The sequence below is a fragment of the Heteronotia binoei genome, chromosome 3 (genome assembly GCF_032191835.1).
Source record: "Heteronotia binoei isolate CCM8104 ecotype False Entrance Well chromosome 3, APGP_CSIRO_Hbin_v1, whole genome shotgun sequence".
In the NCBI taxonomy this organism is placed as follows: Eukaryota; Metazoa; Chordata; class Lepidosauria; order Squamata; family Gekkonidae; genus Heteronotia; species Heteronotia binoei.
The window spans coordinates 41,644,502-41,660,697 of record NC_083225.1 but is presented as its reverse complement, the minus strand read 5'-3'; the positions used below and the strand labels follow the sequence as shown (position 1 = coordinate 41,660,697).

General features: G+C 44.2%; 1 protein-coding gene across 2 annotated transcripts in view; it reads left to right on the top strand.

The window, feature by feature from the left end:
- NALCN (sodium leak channel, non-selective) overlaps nucleotides 1–16,196 on the top strand; it is a 290,882-nt gene that overhangs the window by 221,870 nt on the left and 52,816 nt on the right. For both annotated transcript variants that reach the window (XM_060233672.1, XM_060233671.1), the window contains 2 exons: nucleotides 8,920–9,056; nucleotides 12,093–12,234. In XM_060233672.1, the coding sequence (XP_060089655.1) occupies nucleotides 8,920–9,056; nucleotides 12,093–12,234 (279 nt within the window). The remainder of the gene's footprint in view (nucleotides 1–8,919; nucleotides 9,057–12,092; nucleotides 12,235–16,196) is intronic.

The following is a 16,196-nucleotide window of genomic DNA, read 5'->3' as shown; positions in this document are numbered from 1 at the left end:
GAAGTGGGGGACACCAGAGGTAGACGTATTTGCTACCCGCAACAACAAGAAGTGCAGAAGGTTCTGTTGCCGAGGGGGAAGGGATCCACTGTCGTTAGGAGACGGACTCCTGCTCAGATGGGACCATTACCATGTGTACCTATTTCCTCTGATCCCGCTGATTACGCGGGTAGTACAAAAACTGTACAGAGAACATCCGAGAGGAATTCTGATAACACCATGGTGGCCCAGGCAACACTGGTTCGCCCCCATTTTACGACTGTCGGAAGGAATCTTTCACCACTTTCCTGCGGCACCCGACCTATTGGTATCCCAGCAGGGCCTGATAGTCTACCACGATGTTCCACACCTAAAACTGACGGCGTGGAGGCTCGCGTAGATAAGCTATCGACAAGGGTGCAGCAGGTGCTACTTAATTGTAGAAAGGAGTCCACAAGGAAGTCATACGCCTATAAGTGGTCACAGTTCGTGCAATTTGCCTCTAGCACAGGGCGTGACCCAACGAAGACGGGGCTTCCCTGTATCCTTGACTTTTTGCTTACCCTGTTGGACAAGGGGTTAGCAGTGTCCTCTGGCGGCCATCTCGGCTAATCATGCGCAGGTAGAAGGCCGATCGGTGTTCGCACACCCCACAACAAAGAACTTTTTGCGAGGGTTGACACGTCTATACCCCTCTGTGAGGACTCTAACTCCTTCGTGGGATTTGCCGGGGGTCCTAGAGGCCCTCATGGGGAAACCCTTCGAACCTATGGCCACGTGTTCGTTGCAGTTGTTGTCTTGGAAGACAGCGTTCCTGGTGGCCATCACCTCAGTGCGGAGGGTCGGGGAACTGGCGGCACTAAGATGCGATGACCCATACCTCCAGTTCCGGCCGGAGGGGGTGTGGTTGCGTCCAGATATGTTGTTCCTACCGAAAGTGGTGTCCTCTTTCCACTTGAATAAGGACATTTGCCTGCCTGTCTATTTTCCAAACCCCTCCACGGATGCAGAAAGACGTCTTCATGCACTGGACGTGAAGCGGGCGCTAGCCTTTTACCTTCACAGAGTGAGGCCATCACGTAAAGACCCGAGGCTTTTCGTCTCCTACGCCACAGCCACATTGGGACAGAAGATTTCGTCTCAAAGACTCTCGAAATGGCTGACAGAGACAATCAGACTGTGCTACCTGCTGCAGAAACGGCCTCTCCCGAGGCCGATCAGAGCACACTCCACTAGGGCAATGGCAACCTCGGCGGCATTCATGAAAGGGGTGCCGTTGGGAGACATCTGCAAGGCAGCCACTTGGTCCTCCCCGCATACGTTTGTCAAGCATTATGCGCTAGACCTTCAGTGGAGGCGAAGGTCGTCTGTGGGCCGTGCAGTGCTGCAATCGGTGACCTGTTGATGGACCGTGCAACCCTCCTCCAGGTACGCTGTTAGCTTGCTATTCTCCCATCAGTGTGATGCACAGAGACCACGAAGAAGATAAACAGGTTTCCTACCTGTAACTGATGATCTTCGAGTGGTCATCTGTGCAGTCACACTACCCGCCCACCTTCCCCACTGCTGCTGGTCCGTCACAGGGGATCAAGCAGCGGTCAGAAGGAACTGGCAGGATGTCCGCTCCTGCCCCGGTGGGCATGCACAGAGAAGGGGAGTGCCTGCGCATGCGCGCCGGGGCGGGGGCGTGGAAATCCGCGGCTTTGAAGTTACAGATCGTGATCGGCGCCGGTGCCTTATCCCATCAGTGTGACTTCACAGATGACCACTCGAAGATCATCAGTTACAGGTAGGAAACCTGTTTTTCCAAATTGACAGGTATTCTGATCTTGCAGCAGAACGTATTTCACTAAATCATAGAAATCATTTAAAATGCCCCTTACTTTCCAAATAGCTTGAACTTTTCATATTCATCAGGAAGCTGTTCTGAGCAGTTGACCAGCATCTAAGTAAACTCTGTGCATACCAGTACTGGAGCCCGTCATTTTAGGTGGGTCATTATGTTAGGCACATTTGATACTTTCCAAATATTGACGCATGCACAGTAAGATGGAATATTTTTAAGAGTTCCGGTAAATGTTTTGATTTTGATCAGGTCTTGTTATGGACATTTTTGCATGGCTGTAGTACATTTGACTGCTCAACAAAGTGCCAAATATATCTTTGAGATGTGCAGGGCTTTTTTTGAGCAGGAACACATAGGAACGCTGTTCCGGCTGTCTTGGTGTCAGGGGGTGTGGCCTAATATGCAAATAAGTTCTTGCTGGGCTTTTTCTATAAAAAGTCCTATGTGCAACAATGGTAACATTGGGGGTGTGGCCTAATATGCAAATGAGTTCCTGCTGGGCTTCTGCCAAAAAAGGCCTGGAGATGTGTAAAAATGTGAGACCCAGTTTGGTGTAGGTGAGTGCCCTAAGGTCATCTCTGTCCTGGAATTTTGTTGAAAAGAATCAGAAAAAAATGAGAGAAATGTCTCATCTATGCATTTCTGGAGTTACTCAGTTACTACTTTTCCAATAGCATTTTCCAGGGAAGGTTCAAGACAAGTGTATAATTAATGCCTTCTTTGTTACTAATCTAATTAGCTCTGTTTCCACATGTTTTGGACACCTTCCAGCAGAGGGACATTCACAATCCTCCGAATTTAAGGTTCCAACAACCCACTGCAGGATTTTACTGGATCTAGACCACAGGTCATGACCTTTCACTCTCCCTCACTTTCACTCAGTATCAGTCAAGGAAGCCAGGTTGAACTGCTTCAGACAACTACAACTAGGTGGTACTGCAGTTACCTTTGCGGCAGGTGTATTGATTAAATCAGCATCTAAATCAGAATGGACCTCAAAGATTTTATTGGCAAAAAACCCACAGCTAAATGCCACATCACTGACATTTGAGGACTCTTTCTTGGGAGTTATCAACTGCCTAATTAATTTCAATAATTGCACTGGATGCAAATTAGCCAACACAGCGGTACTGGAGAAGTATGATTCTTCACTGCCATTGCCACCTCATGGCTTTTCTAATCCTTGACACTTTGGACATCTACTAGCACTTTTGAATACACTCAACTCCCCTGTAAACCAGGAGGCTGTAGTTCTGTTTGAAGGTGATGAAGAAGGATACCCTGAGAGTGACCCTGTCTGACAGGATCTAACAAGTTCTAACCAGACTTTCCACAGAGTCACCTACTGGGCTCCCTAATCCTTCAATCACAGCTTGGAATCTCATGGGATTCATGAGTCTCTGGAAGTAGACTAACCTAATTGTTCTCCCACCCTTCCAGGGGTGAGGTGCCATCATAAACTGAACTTTCATCAAAGACTTAATCAGATCACCAGAACCTTTTTTCAGTATGGAAAACTAGATCTAGTGTATGGCCTTTTGCATGTCTTGGACCTGTTACATCCTGGCTATTTGGCTCAACATGAATATTGAAAGACCTCAGAACCATATCATGAAAGATTTCAACACCAGCTAGAGACCGCTTCCACTACTTCAGACAAGGTATCCAAAGCCAAGCTAGGTGAATGATAGAAGAAGAAGAAGAAGAAGAAGAAGAAGAAGAAGAAGAAGAAGAAGAAGAAGAAGAAGAAGAAGAAGAAGAAGATGATGATGATATTGGATTTATATCCCGCCCTCCACTCCGAAGAGTCTCAGAGCGGCTCACAATCTCCTTTATCTTCCTCCCCCACAACAGACACCCTGTGAGGTGGGTGGGGCTGGAGAGGGCTCTCACAGCAGCTGCCCTTTCAAGGACAACCTCTGCCAGAGCTATGGCTGACCCAAGGCCATGCTAGCAGGTGCAAGTGGAGGAGTGGGGAATCAAACCTGGTTCTCCCAGATAAGAGTCCGCACACTACACCAAACTGGCTCTCCAATGGTGAAACAAAAGGGCACCCAGTCTATCCCTGGTACCCAGCATAAAAACACAATCAGTGCCAGCAACACTCTGCATTGAGAGTCTGCAAAAGAGGACAACCGTCCCCCAAACAAAATGCTTATGAGTTCTCTTTTCCTTGAAAGGTAATGAGGCAGCAGCCTCACGTGTCTGAATCCAGCTTAGCTGAGAATCCCATTCCTGAGGAACATTTTATATTGAACTTTCTATTGTATTAGATTTTTTATTCCTGTGAGCAGCTTTGGGAGACAATTTCTGGCTGAATAAAAATGTAATTAAACAAATGGCAGGCAGATGTCGCTTTTCTCAAAAATCAAATTAATCACAACCATTTGGTTTTGTTGGCAGAACTGGATATCAACTCATGGAAGACATAAATCTGACTGAGAGTGCAAGATCAATTGTGGCTGTATAATTAAGAACTTTACTTAATTCTACCAATTATCTGCTACTGGACTATAATTTAAAGTGTCTAATAAATGAGGAGTATATTGGGAATCAACTGGCATTTGCTTATACAATTGGTTTTTTCCATTAAAAAGATGACTGACTGACAAACAATAACCAGAGTTTAAATAATTCTGCTGCATGTTACATTTCCTTTCAGATGTAAAAAAAAAAAATCTCCATAATGAATATTAATGTTTCGCATTCCTGGCTGGTTTAATTTATTACAGGGTATTTGATGAATACCTAAGGATTCAGTGGAAGAAAACATGCACAAAAATGGTGCTTAAATACTAAAAAACTAATTTTCAGTCTTTCCAGAGCTGGGACCTACTTTTAACCCTCAATAGGCAGAATGACACCCACTGAACTGCAAACAGATGGCAGGAAATCACATGGCAGGAAGAAGGAGTTAGAGTTATGACCCCACCAGAGCTGAGGCTGAAAATATGGGCAGGAGACCCAGAGCTGGGGACAGGAAATAGAAGCCAGGTACCAGGAGATGTATAATAGCGAAGAACAAGTCAAAGTTCACTGTCATGTAACAATGCTCTCCACAGCTGAAGTACCAAGGCAGGAATTGTAGAGCCCTTGCTCCCTGCATGTGTTACATTAGCTGCTGGTTCTTCCAGAAAGCAGTCCCAAAATGAAAGCTCTGTAAGTTTTCTAACCACTAGGTATAGGGATGGGCTAGGACAGGGAAACCATCCTGGAAAAGGGCCCTGCTTCCTGGCTGTACCTTCCAAAGGATGTAGAGAAAGGCAGTGTGCCCACCCTGTCCCCACCAAAAGGAAGGGGGGAGAGAGAAATAGCCTGGGCACCCAGCCAGGCACCTCTTTCCAAGCTCTGCATGAGGCTCAGGTGTACCAGGAGCCCTACCTGTGCAGGCCTTTGGTGTGCTAGGCTCCACCTGCCCCACAATACATAGACTGGGCACAACTTCCTCTGGCCACACAGGCCTTGAGTGGGCCATGTGCATCTTCTGTTGCATGGACTCTTTTCTCCACAGGGCTGGCCAGGTGGGGGAGGGGTCAGCCCACCATGAGAAGTCTTGGGGGTCATGATACTGGTAGGAGTCCACAACCAACCTGAAGATCCCAACCTGAGCTGAAGACCACTACCAAAGAACACATTAAAAGACTGATGAAATCTCTGTAATAGCATGCATGTGAAATGCAGACCTGCAGAGCTGCTGTTTGTTACACATGCCCTCCAAAATGAAGAGTTTGATGCCATTGTGGGGTCCCTAGCAAGAATCAGCTTCTCCATTCACTGCCATGTCAGGGACTGCTCCAAGTAATTGCAGATGCAGAGGCAAACCTCCTCTTGGCATTTCCAAAGGAATGCCGAATAGGAGCTTGTCTTTCTGGGTGCACCAGAAACAATCAGAAAAGATATATACAGGGCTTTTTTGGTAGAAAAAGCCCAGCAGGAACTCATTTGAATTTTAGGCCACACCCGCTGGTGTCATCATTGTTTCACATGGGGCTTTTTGTGGGAAAAGCCCAGCAGGAATTTATTTACATATTAGGCCACACCCCTTGACACTAAGCCAGCCGGAACTGCGTTCCTGTGCGTTCCTGCTTGTGTGTATGTATGTATAATGGGTAATATAAAAAGCCCCAGTGAGTCCCTTGCTTCCTTCTTATCCATAACCTATTGAATATTTCTCAGAGGCTCCCTCTTTTCTTAGTTCAGAAGGCATCTTTTAGTCTGACTTTAAAAGTTCCTCTTCAAATACATGTCTGCACATCATCCTCTTGAAATTATACCAGTTTTAATCTTCTGTTCCCTCCCCCCATACCCAGTCTTTGTAGCACCTGATTTACATTCATAGCTCTTCTGTGCACATAATCTCATGTTTCGGTACTTTGATCATAAGGTCGCATTCAGAATTCAATGTGATATGCCAGTTGCAGCCATTGTGAATTGCTCCATGGACCCCCATAGCATCCTATAACACCCATTCTCTTATTGCTGAGTGCTCCTGAGACACTGGAGAAGGCTTCAGAAAAGTGCTTTGGGCTGCTACTGTAATACCGGCATTAAACAGAACAATTATCTCTTTTAGCAGTCTGCAATTGCATTTGCTTTTGATAACATTTTTTTTGTTAAGTCATCGTTGTTGGGGGTTGTTTTTGTTTTTCATTCTCAGCCATATTAAAATCTAACTGCTGGGTTTCTGCATAATTCCTTTCAAGTTTTTCTTTTCCTCTTCCAACAGATACCAGATGCTCCCCTCCACCCCTCTCTCCAGCAAATAATATTAGTTTGCATTTTTTGATAAAAGATTCTTCTGGCACATCCCCCCTCCCCCAACCTCCCAGATCTTCAAAATGTTATCTTGGGCTTGATTCTCTTCAGCATTTGCAGCATATCTCAATTTATTATCAAGCCAGTTCTTATTAGTGTACTGCTTTTGTGACCTGAATTCATTAGAGAAGATAAGACTAAATATAACTGTGGCCCTTGCAATGCTCTTTAAGGCCTCTCTTCCCTTTGGCTCACTATACTATCCCATCACTAATCTGTGCCCTTTGTTTATACTCAAAACTCAAATGTATTCAGTCCATGCGGCATTTTGTTTGCATCAGGCATAATTGTTGTGAGGTTGTTATCCTTCTACACAGGAGTCTGGGGAGTCAGAAGCCAGAGCTGGTCCTTCAGATACCCTCCTCCTTATCTGTGATTAGATGTCCTCCATCGGATACCGCTGGGATTGTGCTGAAATCTAATTACATTGTTTCTTAGCTTCTCACTTCCCTCAGCAGTTGGAAGTTCGATGGGGCAGTCTTTTATAGGGTCAGTTTCCTTCTGAGAAGAGGGTGCTTGGAGGCTTCTGTTGGTTTTGTGAGACCTTTTTTTATGAAAACCCCAGTTGAACATAGGGGTGTGCCAAGAGGCAACATGCAAGTCAGTATCCATTCCTGTCAAAACACCACCTATCCTGACCAGCTGTGAATATGTTCCAATTTTTGTCCCCTTTATTGGTTTTGTCATGTGTCTGTTGTACTGTTTCTCTCTAGCCCTGTTCCGACCAGTGTAGTATGTCATTAGCTGGTAGCTACCAGCCATTAATGCTCATTTAAGAAAACGTCTTGCCATCAGCACTCATTGAAGATCATCTGTAATGACTCAGTGTTCAAAAAAGCCTGAAGATAGCTCTCTCTTTACTTGACACAACATGCATTCCCAACGAACGTTCATTCATTTATGAAGAAGTGCCTAGAGCAGGGGTGTCGAACTCATTTGTTATGAGGGCCGGATCTGACATAAACGAAACCTTGTTGGGCCAGGCTATGTCGGGTTAGGCCGAGCCATGTCGGGCCAGACCATGTGTGTACCTATTTAAGATTAGGTAGCAAAGAGATAAATTTTATAAAGAACACAAACACACACACACACACACATGCTTAAAACATTCACACTCATTGGTTTTAAAGATACTTTCTTTGTATTTCTCCCATGGGATCCAGGGAACTGGGCAAAGGAAGCTCTGGCTCTTTCCTTCCTTCCCCAGGGGACCAGGAGGAGGAGGAGCCTCAGCCAATAGAAGGAAGAGAGGCTTGGCTCAGTAGCTCTGTTGTGCGAATGAGAGACTGGAAAGGCAAGCTCTGCCTTCCCTATTCCTCTCTGAGAGAGGATCCTCAGCCAATGGAGAAAATAGAGGTTTTGCTCTGTAGCTCCTGTGCGATTGAGCAAGCCTTTCAAAGCTAGCTGTGATGCAAAAGGAAGCAAGAGAGAGGGAGAAGGAAGCAGATGACAGCCAGTTGTTCGGGGGCCATATAGGAACCCTCCAGGGGTCTGATTCGGCCCCCAAACTGCATGTTTGACACCCCTGGCCTAGAAGATTCGTTAGACATTCATTTATTAATTTCTCGGGAGCTCTTCTCTCCTAGACATGACTATATTGTGTCCTGTTTCCAGCTCTTTCTTTTCCCGTGAGACTCATGCAGACTTAACTGTACTAGCAAATTCCTTGTCTTGGACTGGCAGAGAGTGAACTATTGAGCCAGCTATGTTACTTCCAAATATGCCTGCAGGGAGTGACTCTTCCTGAAGAAGCAGCTGGGACTTCCAAAACTAGCTTGCTTAGTATGTGAAGAATGCATCGAATTCCCGGCAGATAGGGAACTGTTTTTGAAGACTAGCTCCTTCATCACAGTGTCCAGGCCTAATTTAATTTGATTGTGTTGAGATTTAGGCATTCAGATCCACCCTGGGATACAAAATCTTCTCCTTAGTGTGTGATGTGTGGAACGTTCCATTTATCTACAGCAGATGAGCCTAATAAGAGGAAGAAGTAATATTTATTTTCCTAGCAGAGTGTTAGAGAACTGTGAAGAGGCACACAAAGGAAATAACAAATATTTACCATAACATTCTTTGCATTTTAAATTTTTCAAGAAATGGACTGCTGTAGTTTCAGTTGTATTGGCAGTTGTTAAAAAAAAGAAAAAGAATGTCTGAACAATGTCAGTATGCTCTGTAGTTCTCTGCTGCCATCTTGTGTTTTGTCAGTTGCTTACTCTTGCTGGTGCTTGATTTCTGAAACAGCCACACTTGATATCTGGCTTTCCCCCCATTTTTAGCTGAAACAAAGTGAAGCAAATGCAGATACAAAAGAAAAGCTTCCATTACGTCTACGGATCTTCGAAAAATTTCCTAACAGACCTCAAATGGTAAAAATCTCCAAGCTGCCTTCGGATTTCACAGTCCCCAAAATAAGGTAATATACCTTCTTAACTCCCTTTGTAGCCTACTGAGTCAACATGAACAACATTTTAAGATAGATTTGAGTTTTTCCTAAGTATTCCTTCTTCACTGTGGTTTTGATTTTGTGTCATACCCTCCTCCCCCCCCCCATGCCGATCATCAGCCCCTTCAGTGGAAGAACCATTATTATCAGGGGTCATTTTGTAGAAAAATAGGTGTTGAAGCTCATTAGCATAATCATTAGCATATGCAGCCCCCCCCCTTCAGCCAAAAGCAGCTTGATGCAAGAAAGGAGAACAGCAGGTGAGCAAGGTCTGCTTGGGCTGACTAGAAATCCAGCCTGGCCAAGAAGGCCTCGCTTACCTGGGGCTCTCCTGGGCTGCCTGCCCCCCCTAGTAAAAAGGCCAGCAAGCCACCCACCGCCCAAAATCACATAAGAAGGGTGGTGCGGGCTTCTCCAGGGGTTAATGAGGGCTGCTGGGAGCATGGCAAAGCCCCTGGTGGCTGGCTTGCTGCTCGCTCTCCTAAACCAGGGATTGTTATGCAGTTGCACCTACTCTTCAACGGACAGGATAGGTGGGGAGGAAGAGGGAGAATTGTCAGAAAAAGAATGACCATTAAACCAGAAGTAATATTTGTTGTCATTAGGGAGACCCATTTACAAGCAAACATACATACATAAGATCAGACTGGTTTAATGGTCATTCTTTTTCTCCAGGAAAATTTAGAAGCAATAGTTCGGTGAGTGGATTCATCTATGCCTTTTTGGAGAGCCAGTTTGATGTAGTGGTTAAAAGCAGCAAACTCTAATCTGGGAGTTTGATTCCCCACTCCTTCACATGCAGCCAGCTGAGTGACCTTGGGTCAGTCACAGCTCTCTCAGAGCTCTCAAGAGCAATCCTCTCAGAGTTCTCTCAGCCCTACCTGTCTGTTGTGAGGAGAGGAAGGGAAAGAGATTGTAAGCTGCTCTGAGACTCATACTTTAAAAATTCCATCTGTCCTGGAGCATATTTAGACCTCATTAGTCCATTCACTTTACTGTTAGATATAGTGATATCTGAGAAAGCACAATTGTTCTTATATTGTTAGAGTCCTGTTTATCTGGACATAAGATATAAAACAGATCATCTAGCTCAGTATTGTCTAATATGGCTCACACCAGCTCTCTGGGTAGAGGAGATACGCAGCACCTGCTTCTTGAGATTCTTTAGCTAGCAGTAGCAGAGATTGAAGCTGGAGCCTACTGAATGAGAATGAAGGGCAGGATATAAATCCAACTGCCCTCCTTCTCCTCAGCACTTTTCATTAACATATTTTTAAATAATTTGCGTCTCTCATTTCTTCCATGGGAGAGCTCAGGCAACATATGTGTCAGGCTCTGTTCATTGATACTATTGCCAAATGCTGATTACTAACTATATTGATTAATGCCTAGATATGCTTACTAACACAGGGGGGCAGAATAGCGAAGAGGGAGGGGGGGGAAGTAGAGAGTAGCTTCTCAGGAATATCAAAGGTTGCCAGGTCCTCTTTGAAGTAGAAAGTATGTGCCAGATTCTCACCTCCTCCCTAGAGGCAGCAAGGACATTGCCGCAGGGAAAATGTAACCACCAACTGAAAAGATAAGGGGAGAACGTTGTGAAAACTCTCATATGCAAAAGCAGCCTTTGTTTTGGGAATTGGGGGTAGAGGCTATTGCTTTGATGTAGAATGTTAAATACCAATGATTTGAACTGTTCTCCATCAGTTCCAATGCCTATCAAGCTGGAGTAACTCTGGAGTATCCAATAAATGCAACTTTGTTTCAAATAACAAGTCTGCTTATTTGTGAGCTTCAATGAACCTCCACCTGACAATATGTTGGGTTCCTAGGAGGTCTCTAATGCATGTGCTGACCAAATGTGTACCTGCTTAGTTCCCACAAGGTTGCTGTGTTGTATGTTTGTAAGTCATATATTCAGCACGCTGAAATTCCAAGGATTTCTTGGTAGAGACCAGTGACTGTTAAAAGCTAAACAATGTTGAGGTGCATTCCTAGAAAATTTTTCCTAGGAGGAAAACAACAGATTCCTTTTATCACAAAGAAAAATGAACTATTTTGCTTCTCCTTGCTAACTCTTTCAAGTCAATATGTTGGGGGACAATGAACATTCATGGAGTGGGGGAATGGGACTGTGATGACAGCCTTCTGTAATCAGGAACTCTGAAAAATGCATTACAAGAGTAACTGAAGGAATCTCGTATAGTTACGACAAACTTCGGGCCTGTGAGGAGTATGTTGTGATCCGCCTTGAGCCTGTTTACGGGAAAAGGCGGAATATAAGCCTATTAAATACATAAATAAATAAAATCATGAGGGGGAGAGAACAATTTGAATCACGTTGCCCCTCAACATCACTTCCTCAAAGATTTCTCCTCCCTTGTTTTCTTGAATTGACATACAGCTACTCTAAACATTCCATCCATCCTGGAGCATATTTAGACCTCATTAGTCTGTTCACTTTACTGTTAGATATGGTGATATAGCTGAGAAAGCATGATTGTTCTTATATTGTTAGAGTCCTGTTCATCTGGACATAAGATATAAAACAGATCATCTAGCTCAGTATTGTCTAAATGGCTGATACCGGCTCTCTGGGTAGAGAAGGGAGATATGCAGCACCTTCTTCTTGAGATTCTTTAGCTGGCAGTAGCAGAGATTGAAGCTGGGATTTACTGCATGCAAATCATGTGCACTGGGCCACAGCTCCTCTCTGTGCAAAGTAAATGGTAAACATTTAAAAAGAAAATATGATTAAAGAAGAAAATAACTTTTTTCTGGACTGTAGTTTAGCTGAATCAAAACATGTTATTTCAGTGATTAAATCTAAATCTGCTTTGTACGATGTGTCATGTATGGTTTTGAGGTTTCTATTTTATCTTTTGTCCTTTAGCAGTGAGCAATTATGACCCATTCCAAACAAAGACTATTTAGGATTATTTTAATCACTAACAAACAAAGTATGATTTGCACTTTCTCGCTCTCTCTTTCTTTCTCTCTAATTAAAAGGGAAAGCTTTATGAAGCAGTTTATCGATAGACAGCAACAGGACACAACTTGCTTATTAAGAAGGCTTCCATCAGCATCTTCTTCCTCCTGTGACCACTCTAAAAGGCTGGCTATTGAAGAAAACAAATATATTGACCAGAAGGTAATAATAGTTAAATCTGTAGTTGTGTTTCTCTACATTCTCCATGCATAGCATTACAGGATTGTGCAAGCACATGGAATCTTTGTATATGTTGTGGGGAAAACCCACCAGATAGGAATAGAGCTCGTGTCTTGCATGCAGAACATAAGAGAAGCCATGTTGGATCAGGCCAATTGCCCATCCAGTCCAACACTCTGCGTCACACAGTGGCCAAAAAAACCAGGTGCTATCAGAAGGTCCATCAGTGGAGCCAGGACACTAGAAGCCCTCACAGTGTTGCCCCTCCCAAGCACCAAGAACATAGAGCATCACTGTTTGAACTAGGAATGGGCATGAGTCGAACCATGAAGCAAAATTCATCATGAATTTTGCTTTACTCATGGTTCGCAAATAGAAGTTTGTGATAGGTCTTCCATCTCAAACTTCCATGAACTTTTAAAGTAGTTCATGGTGGTTCGTGGATGGAGCAGGAAACGGGGGTTTCAAGGGTCTCAGTCCCTTTAAACCCCTACTTTCTGTTCCTGTGAAAGCTGCAAAAATAGCTGTTTTTCAGGCTTTCTGCGAACCCCATTTAAAAGGACTGTGGTCTCTTTCAACAGGGTTTGTGGAGCCACAAACCAGCTCAGTTCACAAACAAACCTCCTAGTTCAGTTTGGCTCATGATTTTGACTATGAACTGAACCATATTTTCCCAGTTCATGCCCATCTCTAATTCAATCCCCAGCATCTTCAATTAAAAGGTTTTATGTCAGGGATGGCATCAATTAAAGAGAAGAAGAGAGAAGAGAAGAGATTGGATTTATACCCTGCCCCTCACTCAGAGTGGCTTGCAGTCTTCTTTCTCTTCCCCTCCTCACAACAGACAGCCTGTGAGGTAGGTGAGGCTGAGAGAAATCTGACAGAAACTGTTCTTGAGCAGAACAGCTCTAAGACAGTTATGACTGACCCAAGGTCACTCCAGCAGGTGCATGTGGAGGAGTGGGGAATCAAACCCGGTACTCCCAGATAAGAGTCCACACACTTCACCACTACACCAAACTGGCTCTCAGTTTAAAGGCATGGGCAAGCATCTCCGAAAGCCCCTGACAGCTAAGGTTCCATTCTAGTGGGAGATGTGCCTTGCTGCAATGGAGGAACCAATGAACAAGAGAGTTGTGTCCTCTGCTTCTTTCTCCAAGCACCCCTTCTGCCAGAAACAGGCATCACTCCAGAGGCATCTGTGGCAACCCAGAAGCTTCTGAGGAAATCTTTCAGTTCCTTCTGAGAAGTGCATTGGAAAGAGCAATAAGACTTCTTCATGATCCTTTTAGGTCCAGTATTACTAGAAGATAAGATAGTCATGTTCTGGAGGTTACAATTCAGAAGAGAAGAGAATCACAATTGAGGAGGGAAGTTGGCTGAGTTTGGGAGTGGAAAAGAAGCTGCAACAGGAAGAAAATAAACCATGAAGGGAGGGTCAAATTTGAAGTGGTGGAGAGAAGGGAATCGGCAATGGAGGTGCCCATGAGCCCCTAAAACATGCATCTGGCCATGTTTCAAATACTTCAGAGAATGTTTACCATTCAGGGCAAACAGTTCTAGGCTATGCATAGCAATGGTCAGAACTCAATGTAAGATTAGTTTTGTGTATTCAATGAGCAGTTTAGTGCTTTGGATGGAACATCAGATAGCATTTTTATTAGGCAGATTCTGGCTTTCTATAGTTACAATTACCATAGCAACTTCCCATTTCAGTGGATTCCCCCCCACCAACATCCTCATTCTAACAGAAATTTGGAATTAGTAAATTCAAAAACTCAGTACAGATTTCTGTGCAGAGTACATTTAGGAGCAAAGCATGTTGTCTGGGAGTATTAATTAAATACACAGTATTAGAACAACAGAAATGAGATTCTCCTGACATATGTTGCCCCCTTGGTGTGCAGGCTTCTTGTACATCAGAGAATCTAGCACCAAACTTGATGGTATAGTGTCCACAGGTCCAATCTGTGAATGCCAATGCTGTTTTAGTGCTGAACTTGGTGATTTAAAAATGTTCCCCCCCACAATTCCTTTTCAAGTCCTTTTCCTTTATTTATTTAGGTATTTACACCCAGTTTTTCTCCCCAGAGGGGAACCGGCTTACAATATTGTCCTCTCCCACAATTATATCCTCACAATATTTTTTTTGTTGCAGTATTGTATTTTAACTAATATTCCCGAAGCACATGCTTTGTTCCTACTTCTGCTCTACACAGGTTTTGTTTTTTGAAATTACTAATTCCAATATGAAGTAGGTCAGGTTGAAAGAGAGTGACTGGCCCAGGGTCACCCAACAAGTTTACATGGCAGATGGAGATTTGAACCTGGGTCTCTGAGATCCTAGTCCAACACCTCTGTACCACAGTGGTGAAAGCAAATCTATAACTTCCATTTTGCTGGAGGATAAAGTTTTGAACTGTGTGTATATGTGTGTGTGCATGCATGCACGCATGCACACACACTAAGTAAGCTCTGAAATACGAGTGAGTCTTAGAGAATGGTAACCACAAGCATCAAATCCTAGGTTTTACAGGATGTGGCCTGTTGCTATGAGGAAGCCAGTATAGCAAAACCCAATGTTAGGCTGCCCTAACTGGGGCAAATTTACAGGGGGTAGGGACCCTATAGCTTTCAGCTCTTATCTTGGGCCTCTGAACAGTAGGTTAAGAACATAAGAGAAGCCATGTTGGATCAGGCCAGTGGCCCATCCAGTCCAACACTCTGTATCACACAGTGGCCAATACACACACACACACTGTGGCTAATAGCCACTGATGGACCTCTGTTCCATATTTTTATCCAATTGGTTGAATCCAACCACCTTTTTTGTTCCATTTCACTCAGTATTCCTCCTTAATAAAGCCCCTGTCCAACATGGTGGTCCTCAGCATAGACTTTTGGTTGGTCAGAGGAAATGCACCCTCCCCTTTTCATGAGAGGGAAAGCTGGTTGGATCTCTGTTTCACAGCATCCAGAGAACATCATTCTTAGTTTGCGCAGAGCAAGTAGTTAACATCCATCTTCATCCCATCACCATCTTCTTACCTACTCTCCAGAAAATGTGTTGGTCTAGAATTGCAATTATTTATACCTTATATCATAAACCTCATTTTCATCCATCACAACACTATTAATCTCATTAGAATAATTTCAGTCTAGCTCTCTTTCCAGCATATTGTGGTAGAATGGCCCCACTGACTCATGAGTGCTGCTCCATTCTGCTCTTTGAGGCATTCAGGCACCTGCAGCCATCCAGGTCTGCATCCTGTGACACAATGCTCTTTGGCCAGCCCAATCCTTAGATGGGTTTTCTCTTCCTATTTTTGTACCCCTGCCACCGCCTGGCCATTTTAGATACTACCCACTAAGAGGACTAGTGCTCCCAGCTTCCCTTCATGCATGGCCATTCTGCCTAATACCTGCATCTCCCACTGGTTACCATGGGGCTGGCTTACCGCACTTACACACTCTCAAGGAATTAGCAATTTACCAGCTGACTGCCTCCCTTATCCTGGTACCTGATGAAGCCACATTTGTGAGCAACAGCAGAAGACCTTGCTTGCAACTACACAATCATCAACAACTGGATTTCTTTCTTTGACCTGAGAGCGCCATGTACTCCTTTCTATATTTTGATATCCCCCAAACATTGGTTCATCAGGAGTGTTGTTACATCTGCCGGTCATACACAACAGAATGATCTTCTGTAATGCTACCAGTCATGTTCTAAGCATGTAGGAGAATCTGTTTGATGTAGTAGTTAAGTGCATGGACTTTTATTTGAGAGAACCAGGTTTGATTCCCCACTCCTCCAAATGCAGCTACTGACTGACCTTGGGTCAGTCATAACTCTCTCAGAGCTGTTCTCTTAAGAGTCCTCTCAGCGCTACCTTCCTCACAGGGTGTCTGTTGTGGGGAGAGGAAGGGAAAGGAAATTGTAA